Source organism: Myotis lucifugus, unplaced genomic scaffold, assembly GCF_000147115.1.
Source record: "Myotis lucifugus unplaced genomic scaffold, Myoluc2.0 scaffold_128, whole genome shotgun sequence".
Taxonomy (NCBI): Eukaryota; Metazoa; Chordata; class Mammalia; order Chiroptera; family Vespertilionidae; genus Myotis; species Myotis lucifugus.
In genome coordinates, this window is record NW_005871176.1 from 3,303,162 (window position 1) to 3,324,382 (window position 21,221).

Sequence of the window (21,221 nt, forward strand, 5' to 3'; positions counted from 1 at the left end):
CTGAAAACTGCCGTCCTCTTCTCTAGAGGTGAACCCTTGCTGCCTTGTTTGTTGTTCCAGCGTTGACTGGACCAGGGTGGACACTTGAACCAAAGTAGGCCAATTTGATTCTCTCTCCAAGGAGTTTGGAATTGGGCTCTGGGAAGCTAGCGAACTGACTGAACGTGCTTAAGCTGGGAAACCTTGCCCACCAGGTGCAAAGGAAAAAGAACAAAGCAGATATGTAGAAAGAGGCATGAGACCCAAGCTGCCACCGAAAGGCAAGAGAAAAGGGCTGCCCTGGTTTCTGGTAACTTTCCAGCTCCTGTTACGTTGAATATTCTATCACTGTACAGGCGGGGATGTCACCTTAATCACCCACAAACTGTCCCCTGATAGCTTTGTCAGACATATATCGGGAAATGGCTTCCCAGAAAGAACTAGTTATTGAGTGCCTGCTATGCATTCATAACCTGTGTAAAAGGCACAATCTCACAATGGACACAAGACACTGGGGGGGTGCGGTGAGGGCATGTGCCGAGGCGTAGGGGAGGCCAGGGGAAGGTCAATGGGGAATAAAAGGAGACATATGTACTACTATTTGTAATACTTTAAACAATAGCCCTAACTGGTTTGGCTCAGTGGATAGACCATCGGCCTGTGGACTCAAGGGTCCCAGGTTCGATTCTGGTCAAGGGCATGTACCTTGGTTGCGGGCACATCCCCAGCAGGGAGTGTGCAGGAGGCAGCTGATCGATGTTTCTCTTTCACCAATGTTTCTAACTCTCTATCCCTCTCCCTTCCTCTCTGTAAAAAATCAATAAAATATATATTAAAAAAATACTTTAAACAATAAAAAAAAAAAAGGCACAATGTCAGCTCTCAGGACATCACTATCTAAGGGCTGAGAAAGAGCCAAGTAAGTAGGTACTGGTAAAACAGTGCGATTAGATGAACAAGGTACCAGGAAGCCCACGGGAAGCAGAGCCCTGTCTGCTCAGGAAGAGCAGGGAAGGCTTCCCTTAAGCCAGTGGTTCTCAACCTGTGGGTCGCGACCCCTTTGGGGGTCGAACGACCCTTTCACAGGGGTCACCTGAGACCATTGGAAAACACATATATAATTACATATTGTTTTTGTGATTAATCACTATGCTTTAATTATGTTCAATTTGTAACAATGAAATTGGGAGTCACCACAACATGAGGAACTGTATTAAAGGGTCGCGGCATTAGGAAGGTTGAGAACCACTGCTTAAGGCTTAAGCTATGATGCTTGCTCTAGGACTGGACAGGAAGAAAAGAAACTAAGACTGATTGCACTTTGAGGCAGCACAGGGAGAGCTGGGTAAAATGGTAGGATTGCTAGAGGAGAGAGGCTTGCTCTGGGAAGAATGGGCAAGGAGCCCTAGCCAATGTGGTTGGTTCAGTTGGCTGGGCGTCTTCCCGTGCGTGCGCGGAAAGATTTTGGGCTCGAGCCCCAGTAGCGGGTGTGCAGAAGGCAGCTAAATGATGTTTTGCACTCACACTGATGTTTCTCTCTTCCTCTCTCTCTAAAAACCAGTACAAAAAACCCAAAAACATTAAAAAAACAACAACTGGGAAACACACACACACACACACACACACACACACACAAAGGGAAAAAAAAAGAAGAAAAAAAACAGAAAGAAATTTTTTTAAAAAATGGGCAAGGAGATTAACATAGTTCGCTCATTCATTCATTCATTCATTCATTCCAACAGGCATCTATTGGTGCCTCTTTCAGCCAGGCATGGCCTTCCTTCAAGAGGCTCACAGACATATAAACACACAAGTGCCTGAAGGGGGCACAAGAGGGGAGAATTCTAATCACCCTCTTCTCAAGAAAATACCTGAAAATCGTTTACACTGGGGTATAAATCATTTACTCTCTCTGATACAATCGGCAAAGACTTAAGCTAAAGAAAAATGCTTTTTACAAGAGTTTTATTTATAAAGAAAAATATTTTTAAGGAGGAGATTCTGATCATAGCCTGGGGATGGGAAGGTATTTGGGGAAAGGCGCAGTGGTGTGTCGCAAGCTGAGGTGCTAGCCCCAGTCTCCCCAAAATAATCTCCCTGCAAGACAATAGCCCAGTCAGTTCTCCAAACCTCCTCCTCTTTAAAATGGGAGAAAAATAATATAACATGGCGGGAAAAATCCATTTTCCACTTAACTCACAGAGTTACTATGAGACCCACATGAGATCGCAGACGTGTGCCAAAGCTTGAGGCATTTGGAAAGAATGAGTATGATTCTTACTGTGGCTTGTTTTCTGCTTCTGTGTGAGATCAGCCCTTATTTCCCATGCCTGAGCCTGAATAGGTTAGGGAGTCGGGGGGGGGGGGGATCTGGATTTAGGTGGGTCCATTTAACCCCCAATAGTTGTTCTCAAAGTGGGGGTCCCTGAACCAGCAGCATCAACATCACCTGGGTATATGTTAGAAATGCAAATTCTCTAGCTGAATCAGAAAATCTGCGGTGGGCCTAGAAATACTGTGTTTTAACAAGTCTTCCAGGTGAGTCTGATGCATACTGAAGTTTGGGAATCACTGGTCTAATTCAGAGATGCAGTAAATCATCATTGCTAAGAGTATGGGGCTGGCCCCAAACTACCTGGTTTTTAATATTAGCTCCTTAGGTACTTGCTATGTGTTCTCTCTGTGCCTCAATTTCCCTCTTCATGAAATGAGGATAATAATAGTTCCTACTACATAGGGTTGTTGGGGAGATTCAATGAATCCACATAGGTAAAGTGCTTATAGCACTAGAGGCCCGGTGCACCACATCCTTGCACTGGGGGGAGGGGAGGGGGTGTCCCTCAGCCCAGCCTGTGTCCGGCAGGTGGAAATCCCTCTCACAGTCCAGGACCCCTCAACCCTTCAACCCCTCGCTCCTTACCACCCTACTGCAGCGGAGGCAGGAGAGGCTCCCGCCACTGCACGCGTCAGCCATGAGCCCGTCTTGTGGCTGAGCAGCACTCCCCCTGCGGGAGTGCACTGACCACCAGGGGGCAGCTCCTACACTGAGCCTCTACCCCCTGGTGGTCAGTGCGCGTCATAGCGACCGGTAGTTCCGCCATTCGGTCAATTTGCATATTACCCTTTTATTATATAGGATAATTTGGTAGCTAGTAATGTTATCTATTTCAAAATTAAACTCAATTTGGTTTAGGAATTTCTTAACTTTCCTTGAGCTAATTAAAGATACCTCTCCCCACCCCCTCCACCCCCGATGATCCTGCTCAGCAAGATGTGGGAACCGCAGGTACAGAGCGGTGGCCTTGAAACCTCTGCCACTGGGCAGCCACAGAGTGCAAGATATTATACATCCGGAGGCTGGCTCTGCGCCAGGAATGTTATTTGTCACTCTCCCAGTCACCCTTTGAGATAGGCATCATCATTCAAATTTTAGAGATAGAGCTACCAAGGGAAGGAACATGTCCAGGTATGTCCAGGTCACAGAATGCTCAACAATGGCAGAGGCCTAATTTAAACCGAGGCCTGGCCAATCAACAGCCAACGTTCCTTCCATACCAACAAGCTGCCCCACAACGGTTAGAGGACACGGCTTTTTTGATCCTGGGACTAGACCTGCTTTGAACCAGAACCCCAACTCCACCACCTCTACCATATTCTCTCACCATCCTTTCAAACTTAGGGGAGGGAGGAAGGGGAAAGAGAGAGAGAGGGGGAGGGAGAGAGAGAGAGAGAGAGAGAGAGAGAGAGAGAGAGAGAGACCCATCCAAAGAAAGTGAAGTTGATAACAGTGGTGGGGCCCAGCTGCAAAGCTACAGATCTGTTTTCTCTTTGGTAGCATAGCCCTTGGAGTATTTGCAGCTGGGGCCCCACCACTGTTACAGGTTGGCCCTGGGGAGGATTCCCAGGACTGTGAGGTGGAAGTTGGGGAGATAAAAACAGATTTCAGCTCAACCAGAGGAAGAAGTTCCTAAGAAAAAATAAATGATCCCTGGGAATGAGCAAGCTTCCCATCACTTGAAGTATTTGAGGACTTCAGGTGCTGGAGAATGATTCAGGCACTGGATTTGGGATACTTAGATTTCTCTCAAAGCTAAGAGTCCATGGCTCCACGCAAGAGCCCGGGCAGGCATTGGACAAAGACAGGCAAAACACAGAGCCTCAGGGACATGTCTGAACTTGGAAAACCAATTGGAGGCCTTCTGATAGCCTTGCCTGGCTGGTCCTAGACAAAGCCTGAATTCCAGCTGGTGGCACTGCCCCACTCCACCCAAACCATGCACACACGCACACACACACACGCGCGCACACGTACATGCACGCACACACACTCACACACACATACACACACGCGCACGCACACGTGTGCACACACTGCTCTGACTCTCTGGTTTGTCTTCTCTGCGGGCAAAAGTCCACAGATGGCAGCACGATGGCCATGCCCAGCTGTCCTGCTAGGAAAGGCCACATGCATGCCCCCCGCTCCCCAATCAGGATTCGTCAATAGGACCCATTCTTCATTCCTGTGATCTCTCAGAGCCAGCTGTGGTTACTATGGCGACCCAGCCAAGGAGGGCAGAGCTGCTAAAGCTAAGGCCTTGGGAGTTGCATATTAAATTCCACCATAAGATATTCACTCCTTTGGACTATTATAAGACATAGGCACCACGTTTGTGGCATCCCATGACCATTACAGCTATCATTAATCAATCACAGTCTCTTTCCCACTGACCCTGGGGTTTGCTTCTCATTCTGCTAAGACTGCTCTACCTATTACACTAGAATTGGCACAGGAGATGAAACCTTTATCTTTGCTTTGGACCATGATGTTGTTCCTTGAGAGATGAAGTCACAGAATATTAGAGATAATCTAACACTGCTTCCTCATTTTACAGGCTGCAAAATGAAGGCTCAGGTGAGTTTCTTGCCCCAGGTCTCACTGGATATGCAAACACACTAAAAAGGAATACATACCGAATCTTGTACAGGGCTTTACAGTTTGGAAAGCAGTCTGACACTCACTCTTTAAGGCTCACAGCATCCCAATGCGGTTGTCATTGCTTTTGTCCCCATCTGGCTGATGTAACTCACGAGGCCCAGAGAGGGAAAGAAAGTAGCCTGAGCTCACACAGACAGAAGGTGGGGAGATTCAATGAATTCACATAGGTAAAGTGCTTATAACACTTGGACCTGGGACCAAAACGATTAGACTATAACTCCCTTGCTCATTAGCAGTCTGTGGGCCCTAGTACAACTGTTGAGGGGAAGTCAATGAAACTTTGACATTAAAAAGGGGTTCTGCGCTGGCCAGTGTGGCTCAGTTGGTTGAGCATCCTCCCAGGAACTGAGAGGTCGCAGTTCCATTCCCGGTTAGGGCACATGCCCAGGTTGCAAGTTCAATCTCCAGGGTTGGGGTGCGTTCGGGAGACAACCAATCAATGTTTCTCTCTCTCTCTCTTCTTCTCTCTCTAAAATCAATTTTTAAAAAGAGGGGTCCTCCCATGAGGTGGCAGAATACTGGCTTTTTTTATCTTTGACTCTGATGTCAACAAGGAGATTAAGTTATATGGACATGTTCAGTGTGAAAATTAAAATGATATTTTAATAAGCAAACTAAAAGACTTAGAACATTTAATGAAATGATACATAGAATGCAAAAAACCAACCCATGGTTTCTCATTTCCACATCCAACTACCAACTTATGGGAAGGCAGGAGATGGAGACGCGTTACACTGCACAGGGATGCAACAGCAAGCACAGACTGCGTGAAACCACAAGACAAGCCCCCGAGTTTCTTTAACGCGTGGACCGCAAAACACAAGCACACAAATGATGGAGCAGGACTCTTAAGAGGCTTAAAAATACATCAACAAGTGGACACACATGGGTCTGACTAGAAAATAAACTTGAAGTTACAACAATGATGAGATGGCTGGAAATCAGAAAACTGGGTCATTGATGATTTAGGGATTATTGTTAATATTTGGGGGTGCAATAATGGTATTGTAGTTATGTAAACAACAAAAAAGAAGGCCTTACTGCCTACAGATGCACACTGAAATATTTAAGGATGAAATGATATGATGTTTGGAATTTGCTTCAAAATAAGATGAGAGGGAGGGAAGCAGGTGGGGATGTGGAGAAGGCAGGATTGGGTTACAGGTAAGTGGCGGGGGGGGGGGTCATCATTCTGTTCTGAATATTCTAAATTCTCCATCATCAGAAAAAAGTTAGAGATAGTAGATGAAAATATAAGATTGGCAAATTATTAGTCATTGAAACTGGGTGAGTCTACCTTTGTGTATGTTTGAAATTTTCCACAATGCTAACTTAATAGAAGAAGGCAAGAGGCTAAGTTGGGAACCACTGCACTAAATTACCTGAAACTGGTTCTTGACACCTTAGTGAGCTGGCCCCTTTCAATGGGCAGCTGTCTGGGCCTGGCTTTCAACAGAGGATGGGATGGGAGAGAGCGGGTTTTGGAGAAGTCATCCTGAGGGCTGGGGACCGGTGACCAATGGAGGGCAAGGGACAGGAAGGGGAGACAGGAAGGGGTTAGGACTGATCTGCTGGCTAAAGGCGGCCATAAGCTCCGCGGCCTAAATACAAAGAGGACACTTAGAAAGAGCACAGGATGCAGGATGTAGAGTGAGGAGACGTGGGTTCTAGTCCAGACCCAGTTCCTTACTAGCTCTGAGACCCTGAGTGAGTCCCAGCCTTTCTAGGCAAATTTGCATCTGCAAAATGGGAATGACAGTGGCTGCTGCTCCAGCCCCCTCCCACTGAGAATCAAGTCACATAACGAATGTTTGAAGCCCATGCAAACATGAAGTGTCCATTCATGTCATGCTCTAAGTTTGCTTTTTCTCACCTACCGGCCCAATCACCAGATCCAGAGAAATGCAGGGAGCCCCACAGGGCCCTTCCTGGGTGGCCAGCAAGGAGGGGAAAGGGTGGGGCTGAGAAGTATTTGCTAAGCATCCCACCTCTGGGCAATCCCAGCTCAGCTCCACTCCCTTAATAGTCTCCAGCATCTCAACTCAGCAAACCGGCTCCTCTCCACCCAGCAGGGCAGAGAGTAAAGTCTCTAACGGAGTCACTGGCACATAGTAGGAGCTCATTCACAAACACCATGTGCAGGGGCTGCGGAGAGAGGGATGTCAGGGCACTGCCCTGAAGGTGCTCACAAGGAGGCAAGGAGACGCTTGCTAAGGGCTGAGGAGGCCTTGAGAACCTGGAGCAGGAGAGAACCTGTGTGGGGGCACAGACGAGGGGCGCCCACCCCACCCCGGGATGAAGTGATGCTGCAGAGCCTTGAAGAATGAGGAGACACTGATAAAGCCAAGCAGAATGGGGAAGATGACTCTGAGAGGAGAGGCGCCCCTGCCCAGTCCCTGGGTGGGAGCGCTCAGCACATTCGGGGAACAGCCAGGGCCAGTGGGGGAATGGCGAGCAGTGCGGCTGGGAGGCCATGCTCACAGAGAGAGCTGCACAGATGCTTCTGTCATCACCGCCACGTGCCAGGCTTTTTCTAAGTACCTGACACGCTTTATAGTATTGCATGGAACCCTGTCAGCAACCCCAGGAGGCTTCACGGAGGAGGAAACTGAGGCCCAGGGAAGTGGAGGCATGTGCCCAGGCTCGCACAACCAGCAAGTGGTGGAACCTAAACTGAACACCAAGATGTTAATCTTTGGAGTCCAAGGTTTTAACCAAAACCTCTACGTGCTACCCCCTCACTCCGACCCCCCAGTGCTCCGGAGCTCCTGGAGGTTCTAGACGAGAGGGGTGACCTGATAAATTCCTGTGGTACAAAGATCAACGCTGGGGCTCAGCTGCAGACTCTTGTCGAAGTGGGAGAAAGGGGGTGCCCTTGTCTCCCAGGCATGACAGGGCGATGGGAGCCCAGCCCAGCCCAGCCCAGCCCAAAGCACATCACCCAACAGGAAGGACTCGATTCCAAGCTCTCAGGGCGAGTCCACTTACAAACAGGAATCCAAGCTCCGCCCACGTACCCAGGGCTGGCTTCGGGGCAGGCACCTCGCTTATTCCTCCCCATAACCCTGCGAGGTAGTCATTATCCTCCCCCTTTTACAGAGGAGGAAACCGAGGCTGGGGCAGCTTACGCCACTGGCTCAAGGTCAGGAGGTAGCTCTCGGAAGCATAGCGCTCTCTGCCTCCGGAGCCCTCTCTCACTGCCACGCTAGAGCAAACTCTGAGGCCCATCCCACCCCCCGAGCCCCAGTTACCTCTGTAAGGATAGCTGTGAAGATGAAATCAGGTCATATTTTGTCTAATGGTGGATGTTGGGCATCTTGAGAGGCAATGCAGAAACATTGTGAGAGAAGAAGGGTGCTAAATTTTAGGCCTGCCTCTGCCATGAGCCCCTCTGAGCAAGTTTCTTTCTCCCGTGCCTCAGTTTCTCCATCTGTACAGCTTAGAGCTGACGAACATGAACTCTAAACACCCTTCGGGGTCAAGGCTCTGGGACTCAGAGTCAAGGTTAATCACACCTGCAAGGGTGCTCCAACCTCAGCCACCCTCAGGAGTAAAAGTCTCCAAGCGGTTTTCATGTGGACAAGCCCTCACACCCAGCACCTGAGTCCAGGCTGGGCCGGTCAGGAGGAGCCAGAAGAGAGCAGGGGTCTCTCCAGCTGCCCTTGGCATCACCCGTGTGGAAGGACCGCCAGCCCTGCCCAAATGGAAGGCCTGGAAGCCAGGACCCAGGCCAGCCCCCGCCTCTGGTGTGACCTCGCTAAGTCTCCTTCCCTCCCTTGCCCGACTCCTCCTCTGGAACTAAGGGGTTGGGCGGGAACGTGGAAGGCTCCTGCCAGCTCTCACATTTATTATTTCAGAATCCCTCCACCTCTCGCTGTTTTCCTTCCTGCACTGTGGAGCCCGAGACTGCCCATGTGCCCCTCGGTGGGGCCCCCGCAGACTTCTCCCCAGCCGGGGAACCCGTCCAGTCTTGCCAGCTCAGCCCCACCAGTTGCCCCTTGCAGGGTGGTGGGAAGAGGGGACGGAGAGGGGTTGCAGGAAGGGAGCCTCACCCTCACCATATGCTGAGGCCTCTGCAAACCCAAGTTTCCTGGCTGGGACTTTCCTCAGGAGACGGCTCAGCAGTGATGAGCTAAGAGAGCAAGAACTCCTCAGACAGACCACCGAAGAGTCTGGTCCGCCCCAAGCCTGGCCCCAAGCCCTGAATTCCACCCAGCCCTGGGGAGAGCCCGCCTGCCCTCCTGGACAGAGTGGCAAAGGGTCCCATGACTTCCCATCCTCTGGGCCCCCTTGTAGGCCTGGATGAGTCCCTCCCTGCCCCCCACTTGGACTTGATATCCGTCACTAATCCCTTAAGCCCCAGGCCTGTCCAACTTTTTGCAATTTCCTCAGTTTGCCAGACCTTTACTCATGTTGCTCCCATGGCCTGGGGAGCCCTATCCCATTCTGCCTAGTACACGCTCCATCCTTCCTGACTCAGCTTACAGGTCACCCCCATCCCTACCACACAGAACTGACCCCTCCAGAACTCACCCTGCTGCCTTTATGCCACCCTGTGCCCATTTTTATCAGGGCACTCGTGGCCTTATTTACTCCACATGCCTGACTTCTAAAAACACCAAAATGGCAGGGATCGGCTCATTTGCTTTTGCATCCACAGCATCCATGGGGACCGGCACATGAGTAGCCATAAATGTTTGTGGAATGAATGCATGAGTAAACGAATGAGTGGATATTAGCAAGGGCACATGGAAACACAGAAAAGACAGCAGGAGGGAAGGACTCCAGCTTTTACATCACACAGTTCTGAGGTCCAAACCCTGGTTCTCTTAGCCGTGTGACCTAGACAAGGGACTTAGTTCATCTGAGCCCCCACTTCCCCATCTGTCAAATGGGATAATAACATTCAGTCCTATCTTAAAGGAATGTGAGCAGGCATTTAAGCACCTAGCCCAGGACTGGGCATACAGGAAGGTCTGCATAGTGGCTACCCTGCCCAGCAGATATCTCTGTATTCCCCAGGCCCTGACTCACAACATCCTGGGCTGCCCAGTGGAATCGCCTGGAGCACTTAAAAAGTGAGGATGCGGGAATCTCACTTCAGACCTGTTAAATCAAAGTCCCTGGGGAGGGGGAGGAGCAGCCAGGCATCACCAGAGCAGTGAGGTGAAGCATTCCCAAGTGCTTTGCGCTGCCCAAGTCCAAATCCTGCCAGTAGAGTTGTCAGATTCAGCAAAAATAAATACAGGGCATGCAGTTATATTTGTATTTCAGATAATCAGTGAGTAAGTTTTTAGTATAAATATGCCCCAAATATTGCATGGGCATCCTGTATGTTATTTGGCAACCCTGTTTACTAAGTTATTTTATCTCTCTGTGCCTTTGTTTCCTGATGGGGATGATATGAATCAATATGTGGGAAATGCTTACAACACTGCCTGGTGTTTGCCATTCCTATTCTTATTGCTTTTAAAGCAAACCAGATGACATGGAAGAACCTTAAAAACATCATGCTAACTGAAAGAAGTCAGATACAAAAGGCCACATATTGCCCGGCCAGCGTAGCTCAGTGGTTGAGCGTCAACCTATGAGCCAGAAGGTCACAAGTTCGATTTCTGATCAGGGCACATGCCTGCGTTGCCGGCTCAATCTCCAGTAGGGGGCGTGCAGGAGGCAGCGATCAATGATTCTCTCTCATCATTGATGTTTCTATCTCTCCCCCTCCCTTCCTCTCAAATCAATAAAAAAATATATATTTTTTTAAAAAGGCCACATATCGCAGGATTCCATTGACATGACATGTCCAGTATAAGGCAAATCCATAGAGACAGAAAGTTGCCAGGGCTGGGGGAGTGGGAGTGGGGAGTAACTGGTAATGAACACAGGTTTTCTTTTGGGAGTGATGGAAATGTTCTGGAATTAGTGGTAAGGATTGCACAACACTGAATAAAGACCACTGAACTGAACACTTGAAAATAATTTAAATGGCCTGGGCAGTGTTGCTCAGTGGTTGAGCATCGACCTACAAACCAGGAGGTCATAGGTTCGATTCCCGGTCAGGGCACATGCCTGGATTGCAGGCTCAATCCCCAGTAGGGTGCGTGCAGGAGGCAGCCGATCAATGATTCTCTCTCATCTTTGATGCTTCTATCTCTCTCTCCCTCTCCCTTCCTCTCTGAAATCAACAACAACAAAATTTTTAAAAAATAAAAAAAATAGTTGAAATGGAAAATTTTTCTCAACTTTTGAAAGTCTACCTAACAGCAACCCAGGGGATTATGATGTCCAGCCAAGTCTTAGAACTGGGTAGACTCTCAACAAGTGTTTGATGAAGAAATGAATGGATGAGAGAGAGCTTGGGCAGCTACTCATTCCTGGACACTTCAAGGTAAACACGATTTCTCTTTTTCCTCTGGTGCCAGGGCTGCACAGACAACTTTAACATTCACTCATCGTATTTACCGCATCCCTGTTGCAATTATCTCCTCCTTTTCTTTGTGTGGCTCCTGATCTCTGTAACTATCCATGTGCAGGTGTATTTGTGTTTTTAGTAAAAGGGTTTTTTAAAAATATATATATATATTTTATTGATTTTTTACAGAGAGGAAGGGAGAGGGATAGAGAGTTACAAACATCGATCAGCTGCCTCCTGCACACTCCCTACTGGGTATGTGCCCGCAACCAAAGTACATGCCCTTGACCGGAATCGAACCTGGGACCCTTGAGTCTGCAGGCTGACGCTCTATCCACTGAGCCAAACCGGTCAGGGCTAAAAGGGGATTTTAAAAAGTTATTAAATATCTGTTATATGCCAGGTATATGCTAGGTTCTTGATCTGTAACCCCCTCAAACAACCTCATACGATTGTTATTATCACCCCTGATTTACAGATGGGGAAACTGAGATTCAGAAAAGTTGAGTCATTTGCTTGAGGCCATTCAACCAGTAAGTATTCAAACCCAGGTCTGTCTATTTCTGTACTGTCTCCATAGACCTCAGCCACTAAGCTGTGGGTTGTCAATCATCTTTTCATGGATGATTAACATCCTTCCCAGATGTCAATCATCCATGCCCTCAGAACCTACCATCCCACCTTTGTACACAGGGGGTTCAATAAATAGATTTCAATGGATTACTAACCTTGAGTGGGCAAGCAATAGCTCACAATAGTTTTCACTCTGCTCCTCAGCGTTGCCTGGGGAACTTTTGAACTGCTTATTTGTCCAGGCCTCACCCGGGGGAGATTTTGATTCAGTAGATCTGGGTGGAGCCTGAAGTTCTTAAAAGCAGTCAAGGTCAAAAACCAGCTGAGTTAGAGAACTGAAGGCAGCTGTTTCCAGCTCAGCCTCCCATACCCTCCACAGTGAGGCCCAATCACAATGCTCCCCGGACAAACACAGCCCCGAGTCCTGCCCTTGAGTCTCAGGGAACTCACTGTGTCTCTGTGGGCCTCACTGCCCTTCAAAGGAAACTTCCAGCAATAACTGTCTGAGGACTAGACAAGCAGATGTTTTATCGTGCTTCACTTTACTGTGCTTTACAGATGTTACTTTTTTTTTTTTTTTTTTTTTACAAATTGAAGGCAAGACCCAAGACCAGCAAAAATTTTATAGCTCACTTTAGTGCCAAACTCACTTTATTGCAGTGGTCTGAAATGAACCCTGAGTATCTCTGAGGTCTGCCTTTGGGGGAAAGCATTTTCCTTCTGCTCTGACTTCAAGTTCCCAAGCCTGCCTATGTCATCTCGTTGCCAGAAACACCTCAACACCAGACAAGGAATTAAGCACGGAAGACAGAAATTTGAGGACAGGGGTGGGCGGGGGGGGGATGACTTTGGGACACTGAGCTCAAGGCTGACAACTCCAGGGAGACTCCCTGCCCTTGTGCAGAGCCAGCCTGGTAGGGGAAGAGGCTGGGCTCAGCAGAGCTGGGTCCTAAGTCCATCCTGGAGAACCCCCTTGGCCCAGGTCCCTGATTGCCATCCATGTCTCTGTTCCCCTATGGGGGGGTGGGGGGGTGGGGCGGGGGAGAACTTCTCATCTGCCCCGTCCTGAAATCAGTCCAGGCCGGTGTGGAGGGAAAATAGCACTAAATCTGTTCTTAAGGTCATTGATGACCTCCTGTTGTCAAAGCCAGGGGTCATGTCTGTCATTTCCTTATTTTATTTCTGGACACGTAGGCAGCATGTGAGGGAGCTCTCTCATCCCAACATCCCTCTCCTGGCTTCTGAGGCACTGTACTCGCTTGATTTCCCTCCTTCCTCACTGGCAGCTCCTTCTCAGTCTCCTTTATCAACTCCTCTTCCCATCCCAACCTCTCAACACTGGAGCTCCCCGGAGCTTGGGCCTGGGCCCTCTTCATTCCTCTCCCTGGGTGATCTCATCCGTTCCCACGGCTTTAAACACCAGCTAATTCAATGTATGCATATGTGGCTCATGGACTGCCTGCCTGAGCATCTCCTGTGGTTCTGGTTAAAATGCAGATTCCCAGACACCCTCCTGCTGGCAAACCTGCCAAGGACATTTGCCGCCCCCCCTCCCCCTTTTTCTTCTTCTTCTTCTTCTTTTTTTTGGCACTATGGGAAATTACTTCCTGCACAAATCTTGGCTGAGTTTGCCACCTAGGAGAGCTGATAAGATCAAATGCTTGCTTTTCCAGCCTCTCTTGCAGCTAGGGTACAGGTGTATGAGCTAGGCTTGGCCAATAAGAGGCACTCACTACAAACTTTGAATTAGGAGCCAGAGAGAGCAGAAGATCCATTCTTATGCTGGTGGCAACAGCAGTGAAGGTGCCCAGTCTCCAGGGGATGGTGACAGCGCAAGCTGTGACATTTAGTGTGTAGTAGCAGCATCCTGGCCAAACTGGCTCAGTGGAGTGATTTTGGCTGAGATCCTGCCTGATGCCTTACCCGAGTCTCCAGCTTCCCAGAAATTCTGCAAACTGCTGAATATTCCCTTTGAATGAACTCCTTTTCTGTTTAAATCAGCTCAGGTTGGTTTCTGTTACTCGCAATAAGAAGCCCAAGTAAGATACAGCTACTGAATTGGACTCTCTGGGAATGGTGCCAGGTGATTCATACACAGAGTTTGAAACTCAGTATCTCAATGCTGACAACTCTCAAATGTGTATCTCCGGTCCACTCCTTTGATCTCCAAACTCATATATCCAAGTGCCTGCTTGACATTTCTAGTTGGATGTCTCAAAGTCCTATAAGATGTACAAACAGAATTCTTGACTTTCCCTGAAACCTGTCCCTCTCCCAGGTTACCCCTTCTTAGGCACTCCCCCATTAGGAATTTGGGAACCATCTTGACCACTTCCCACATGTACTCCATTAACAAATCTTGATGTTACTACAGTCATGTATCACTTAACAATGGATATAGATTCTGAGAAATGGGTCGTTAGATGATTCTGTCGTTGTGCAAACACCATAGAGGGCACTTACACAAACCTAGGTGGCATAGCCTACTACACACCTAGGCTATATGGTCTACCCTTCTGCTTCTCGGCTACAGGCCTATCCAGCATGTTATTGTACTGAATACTGTAGGCACTTGTGAATGCACTGTGTTACAACATCAGAACAGCTATAATGTCAGTAGGCAATAGGAATTTTTCAGCTTCATGATAATCTTATGGGACCACCATCACACCCAACAGGGGGCGTGGAGGAGGCAGCCGATCAATGATTCTCTCTCATCATTAATGTTTCTCTCTCTCTTCCTCTCCCTTCCTCTCTGAAATCAATAAAAATATGTTTTTAAAAAAATAACATAAAGATGGGAGAGGACTGAAGCTATGGGTGTGGGTGAGATTGCCTGGGGAGAGAGGCTAGGATGCGAACAGATGAGGACACAGGACCAAACCTAAAGGAAGGCCTTGACCGGGAGGATGAGCCTTCCTGCCACTGGTCACAACGTGCAATTACTAATTTGTCTGTTTGCTGCTTGTCTTTCCCAGAACACTGTGAGCCCAATGCAGCAAAGACTGCATCTCTTTAATGAGCTGTGTGTTACCCAGTGACTAATACAGGGCCTGGCCGGGAACAGTCCCCAGGCACTATGCTGGCTGCTGTGTCCCTCAGCAGGACCGGTTTCATCCATTCCAACATGACTGGGTCCACTGGTCTCTACAAAAAGCCCAAATGCTTTATTGACACTCAAGGCCCTCCAAGTCGCGCTGTATCCCCTGAGATCTCCAATCTATCTTTTTAATTCCCTTACACTTGAGCTTTCCAAAGTGGGGATTCATCTACACCTGGACAACCAGGTGGGCACAAAACAGGATGAGCACAGTGCCTCTCCCTGATCCTAGGTTGTGCCAAACGAAGCAGAATTGCCATGGACATGGGGGGGGGGGGGCTTTCTAGGCCCTGCCCCTCTTCTCTGAGAAGTGCACCCCTTCCCAGTGTAGAACTCTGTGCCATGTTTACCCTGCCCAAGTCTCCATGACCTCTGTTGATGAAAGCAGGGTGGGGACTCGGCTTCTGGAACCAATCCAGAACTAGGCCAGGCCATTAACCTCTCTGCCAAGAACTTGGATGTGGCACACAAGACTGGCTTGATTACCTTTAGATGCTGGACCAGTGAGGTCACGTGAATGTGGGGGCTAAAGCTACCTGTCCTCCCCAGAAGATTGTTATGCCCTTTGGGGCCCGTGTGATGACAAGCGATCAAAAGCACTGCTCAGATATGCAGAAAGAAACAGAGGCAGCCCGGCAGGTGTAGCTCAGTGGTTGAGCAGCAACCCAGGAACCAAGAGGCCACCGGTTTGATTCCCAGTCAGGGCACATGCCCAGATTGCTGGCTCAATCTCCTGGCGGGGGGACCGGAGGGGAATGCAGGAGGCAGCCAATCAATGTTTCTGTCTATCTCTTTCCCTTCCTCTCTCTCTAAAAATATCAATAAAAACATATTTTGAAGAAAAAGAAAGAAATAGAGGCAAGAGACAGAGAGGATGATGAAGCAGCTGCCTTTGTTCCTGACAACTGAGGCCCTGGTGAAGTCTACTTTTACTGACTGCTCTTCAGTCCCACGAGGCACCTCCAAATCTTTAAAACAAATTTATCTTCAATGTAAACAAGCTTGAGAGGGTTTATGTTTCTTACAAATCATCTCTAGGATTACGTAATTTTTTTAAAATATATTTTTTTATTGATTTCAGAGAGGAAGGAAGAGGAGAAACATCAATGATGAGAGGGAACCATTGATTGGCTGCCTCCTGCACGTTGGACCGAGCCCACAACCCAGGCATGTGCCCTTGACCAGAATCGAACCTGGGACCTTTCAGTCTGCAGGCTGACATTCTATCCTCTGAGCCAACCAGCGAGGGCAAGATTACATAATTTTTATTGTTTTTGTAAAATGAATATAGACAAAGCAGGTAAACTTCACAAGAATATTAGGAATTAAGAATGAAATCCTTTCTAAACAAGATTCAAAATAGCAAAAGTTGGCCCTGGCCATGTAGCTCAATTGGTTAGAGTGCCATCCCAACACACCAAGATTTCACACAAAAACCAGGGCACATACAGAAATCAACCAATGAATGCATAAATAAGGGGAACAACAAATCGATGTTTTTCTTTCTCTCTTCCTCTCTCTAAAATCAATCAGTAAATCAATAAAACAACAAAAAAGCAAAAGTCACAAAAGAAAAGATAAATTTGATTCTAATAAAATTTAAAACTGTGAATTATAAGATATGATACCAATTTAGGCAAATATTCCCCCTAACTACCATCCTCTCCCTGATAATATATTTTCTCTGAGGACACACATTGGAAAGCATGCACAGTTCCAATGCAATTACCTCTGGGGAGAGTATAGGGATTGTGAGACATGGTCAGAGATGACTTTACACTCTTCAGTTATGTTTTTAAAAATTATTTTGTTAATCCTCAACAAAAGATATTTTTCCATTGATTTTTAGAGAGAATGGAAGGGGGGGAGAGATACAGAGAAAGAGAACATCAATGTGAGAGAGACACATCGATTGGTTGCCTCCCGCATGTGCCCCAACAAGAGCCAGGGATCGAGCCTGCAACCGAGGTACATGACCTTGACCGGAATTGAACCCAGAACCCTTCAGTTCATGGGCCAAAACTCTATCCACTGAGCCAAACCAATTAGGGCTGTTTTTAAATTAAAAATTATGTCCTTTGTGCAATTAAAACTTCATTAAGTCATATATATATATATGATCTCACAAGCCTTTGAAGCTCTCCTATTTGTGGTGAACTGCTTTATTTGAGACCCACTAGGAGATATAAGTTCACTAGTAGTTTGAGATGCATGATATAGCATGAATTCTCAGCACTGGTCAAAATGGCTTACTTGGTTCCTGAATATGCTCTCTTCCCACCAATCTCAAAATTCACTCTTATCTTCTTCACTTAATGGAGTTTTCCCATCCTTCAATACCCATCTGGAAGTGTCACCTCCTCCAGGAAGCTCTCCCTGATTGCACCAGTCCTCACTGCTCTCTCCCTGCCCTACTTTAACAGCCTCTATGGCACTGACTGTACCTTTCTCTGGGCACTCAGGACAAATTCCTAGGGTTCCTACTTATCTCTCTAAGATAGGCTACTTCTCCCAACCAGCCAGCAAACAAGAGCAGTATCTTAATGTCCTTGTGCCTAGCATAGAGATGGCATGGAGAATTGGTCAGGCCTTACAGTCAGACAGACTCACTATGTGACACAAGGCAACGGGCTAACCTTCCTGGGCCCACTTTCACCTGTGTTATTGTGAATGTCAATGAGATGATGGATGTAAAGGGGCCCCAGAACAGGAAAAGGTGGTTGATAGAATGGTGATCTGTCTTAAGTCTGCCTCACTTTTGTACAGAGTTTCACAATAAAAAACAAAAACCTTTAACAACCCAGAGAAGGAGGGATGATTAGACCCATTTTAAGGGAAAACAACTGCGGTTCAGAGAGTTTACATAGGGAGGATAGGCAGTTGATCTTTAGAAGAGAATAGAACCAGGGGTTAGAAATTTGCATAGACATGCCAATTCTTCCCTTACTCAGCTATAGGAGCTTGGATAATTCTCTTGCTCTCCGGGGACATCAGTTTCCCCATCTCCAATAAGAGCCTCCCTAGGTGATCTCTATCTTAAAGGGTCCCTCAGGGCTAATATTCTAGATTCCTGTGGCCTGCCCAGGGTCCTTCTCAGCAGGACTGTACAAAAGGTCTGCAAGTCCAGGACAGAGTCCCTAGTTACTCCCAGGAAACCAACTGGGAGTGGAAGACTTGACTTAAGAATCAGTTGTGCCCTGGCTGGCGTGGCTCAGTTGGTTGAAATATTGTCCCATACACTGAAAGGTCATGGGTTCAATTCCAAAGTCAAGACACATACCCAGATTTCAGATTCAATCCCCTGTTAGGGCATGTAACTGATTGATGTCTTTCTTTCATATTGATGTTTCTCTCTCTCTCTCTCTCTCATCAATAAGGATTAAAAAAAAAAAGAATCAGTTGCATTTTGATTTAGACAAATTCACATCCCTTCAAGCCTGGGGGTGGGTTAGTCATGCCAGAAAAGGAGAGCGGGAATGCCAGCTTCAAACTACATCCTATATAATAAAAGGCTAATATGCAAATTGACCGAATGGAGGAATGACTGGTTTTTTTTGAAAGGGCCCGGCCACCAGGGGGCAGGTGCTCAACGCAGGAGCTGCCCCCTGGTGGTCAGTGTGCTCTCACAGGGGGAGCCCCCCTCAGCCAGAAGCCGGGTTCATGGCTGGCAAGTGCAGGGGCAGGGGCGGGAGCCTCTCCCCCGCTCCCCAGCAGCGCTAAGGGTGTTCGACTGACGGCTTAGCAGGGAGCAGGCCTAAGCCAGCAGTCAGACATCCCCCGAGGGCTCCCGGACTGCAAGAGGGCCCAGGCCAGGCTGAGGGACACCCCCCCCCAAGTGCACGAATTTTGTGCACCAGGCCTCTAGTGTAAATATAAACACAACTGGAAAACCAAACAGGAAACCTCTGGCAAGTCCAATCCAAAGGTCAGATTCTAACATTTGGGGCAGTGACAGAGAAACGCTTGGGTGCCACAGGCTTTCTCCTGTAAAAACAAACCTCACGTGCACCAAATCAAAGTCTCAAAGGCAAAAGGGACCGAGTTTTGTTGGGTCTGAATTGGGGCAAAGCTGAACCCTAACCAGAGCCTGCTTCAGCCTCCAGACCCATTTAAGGGCTCCCTCTCCCCTCCAGACACACACAAGTGCTTACACACACCAAGCGAGGCAAGGCCAGATGCACCGGCATAAATGGGCATTTCTGTCCCTGGCAAAGGCTTCATAGTACAGTTCCTTCTCCTGCTCTGATTTAACATTTTAATGAACAACCCAAAAAGGAGGCTGAACTGTGACAGCCCTGTGGATGCCAAAGGCACTGAATTCTTCCAGGTCATGAAATATGAGACTATGAAGACAAACTTGAGGAAGCTCTCTCCTCAGGATGAGGCTCTGTGGCTGTTTCCCTGTGAGCCTCCCAGTAAAATACAAGTCGTAGTCATAGTCGGTGGACTCTAAGCTACTGGTTCTGCCCAAGGAAGGAGGCCAAAGATTGGCTGCTTATTTTAATTAAAACTTGTACCCTTACTATGTGCAAAGCACTAGGCTGGGCTCTGTGAAAGACATGGACAAGAGACCTAGTCACTCTGTAAAGAGGTCCGTCAGTTAACCTGGTCATGATTCCATTTATCAAGACGCATGCCTTACATGCATTGCCTCACGTAATACCATAGCCCCGTAGGTAAATATTATTATCTCCATTTTACAGATGCCAGAGTGGGGCTCAAACAAATCAGGTCACATGCCCAAGCTCACACAGCTGGCACACTGCAGAGCCAGAATTTGAACACAGTCTGCCTCCCCCAAAGTTGGTGCTCTTTCCGCAGTCCTCTATCACCCCACTTCAAAGTGACAGACACAGACTCTGAGAAGGGGCGCAGCCTGCCAAAGGAGAGAAGGAAAAGAAATTTCCCAAGACACTGATCCAGAGCGTTATAAACTACTGAGCTTTGTGTCAGCCACACAGTAGGTGCTCCATACGCTTATGGTGAAGGATGGAAGGTGACGGCAACAGCTGAGGTCCCAAAGGTCACCCAAATTCAGGGCACCCTCTGAAAGGGAGCTGCAAAAACATATCCTGCACTGGCCCAGAGCGGCAGGGTGTCTGCCCTAGAACATTCCCTGCAGGGGAAGCCCGGTAAAGCGCAGCAGGTCCCAGAAGAGGAATGAACTCCACAGAGTAGGGGAATGGGGTGGGGCAGCCTGCAAGGGGGAAAGAAAAGGCCTGGGACGCCTTGCTGGGAAAGACAAAGAGGAGAGGGGAAGGGGGAGGAGACTAGAAACTTGCCAACAGCCTGGCCAAGGTGAACCCCGGCTCCCGGCGCCTTCTCATTTGCATTCATTCCACAAACACCGGCCAAATCTCAGAGCCAGCAGCCAGGGGGAGGGGGCCTCCCTGCAGCCAGGGAAAGGTTCTTGTCTGAGGCGGGCAGGCCTGCTTCCCAGAAGAGGAGTGACTTTGGGGCCAAACCCGTGGGGCTCCGAAGATGAAAACCCAAACAGATGCCGTGAGGCGCTGAGCGAGCACATGCGATGGTGCAGGTAACCGAGAGCACGGGGGGGGGGGAATGACCCCCGACCTGTGACCTGTCGTCGAGGTGACCTCAAGGCCCACCCCAAACCATCCCTCCGGCCCTCCCCAAGGCCTCGACGGTGAGGACGCGACGTGAGAACGCGGATGTCTGAGATGCACCCAGTTCTCACAGATCTAGGGAGGGGGCAGGTTTTGGGGAGTGGTACGGGCCAATGCAGCTCCCATCACGCCGTCACGCCGGTGAACATCAAGGCGAGACCCTGCCGGGACCCTGGACCCCGCCCGCCTCGGCCCCCTCACCTCCTCCCGCACCAGTGCCGCCCCCCGGCACCGGGGCATCTTGGCGGCGAAGGCTGCGGCCCCAGCCGGGGAGTTGAGGTCCTCCACGGTGACGGCCAGGAACTCCGCGACGCTGAGCTGCTCGGGCATGATGGGTGCGGGGCGGGGCTCAGGGGCTGCGGGAGCTCCGGGGCTGCGGGCGCGGGGCGCGCTCACTTCACAGCTCTGGGCTGGCGCACAGCCCTCCGAGGGCGCCGTCAGGGCCTCCGCACGCTCCACCCCTCGCGCCGCCCCGCCCCGCGCCCCCGGCTGCCTTCGCAGCGCACTGTCCAGTCACCTCGGGTCCCGGATCCC

The 21,221-nt window shown here is 49.0% G+C and overlaps 1 protein-coding gene across 1 annotated transcript in view; it reads right to left on the bottom strand.

Moving 5' to 3' along the window:
- ASAP3 (ArfGAP with SH3 domain, ankyrin repeat and PH domain 3) overlaps window positions 1-21,134 on the bottom strand; it is a 47,052-nt gene extending 25,918 nt beyond the window's left edge. Inside the window, 1 exon segment of the mRNA XM_023758329.1 lies at window positions 20,889-21,134. Coding sequence (XP_023614097.1) covers window positions 20,889-21,017 — 129 coding nt within the window. The 5' untranslated portion in view covers window positions 21,018-21,134.
- Between the last annotated feature and the right edge of the window lie 87 nt (window positions 21,135-21,221).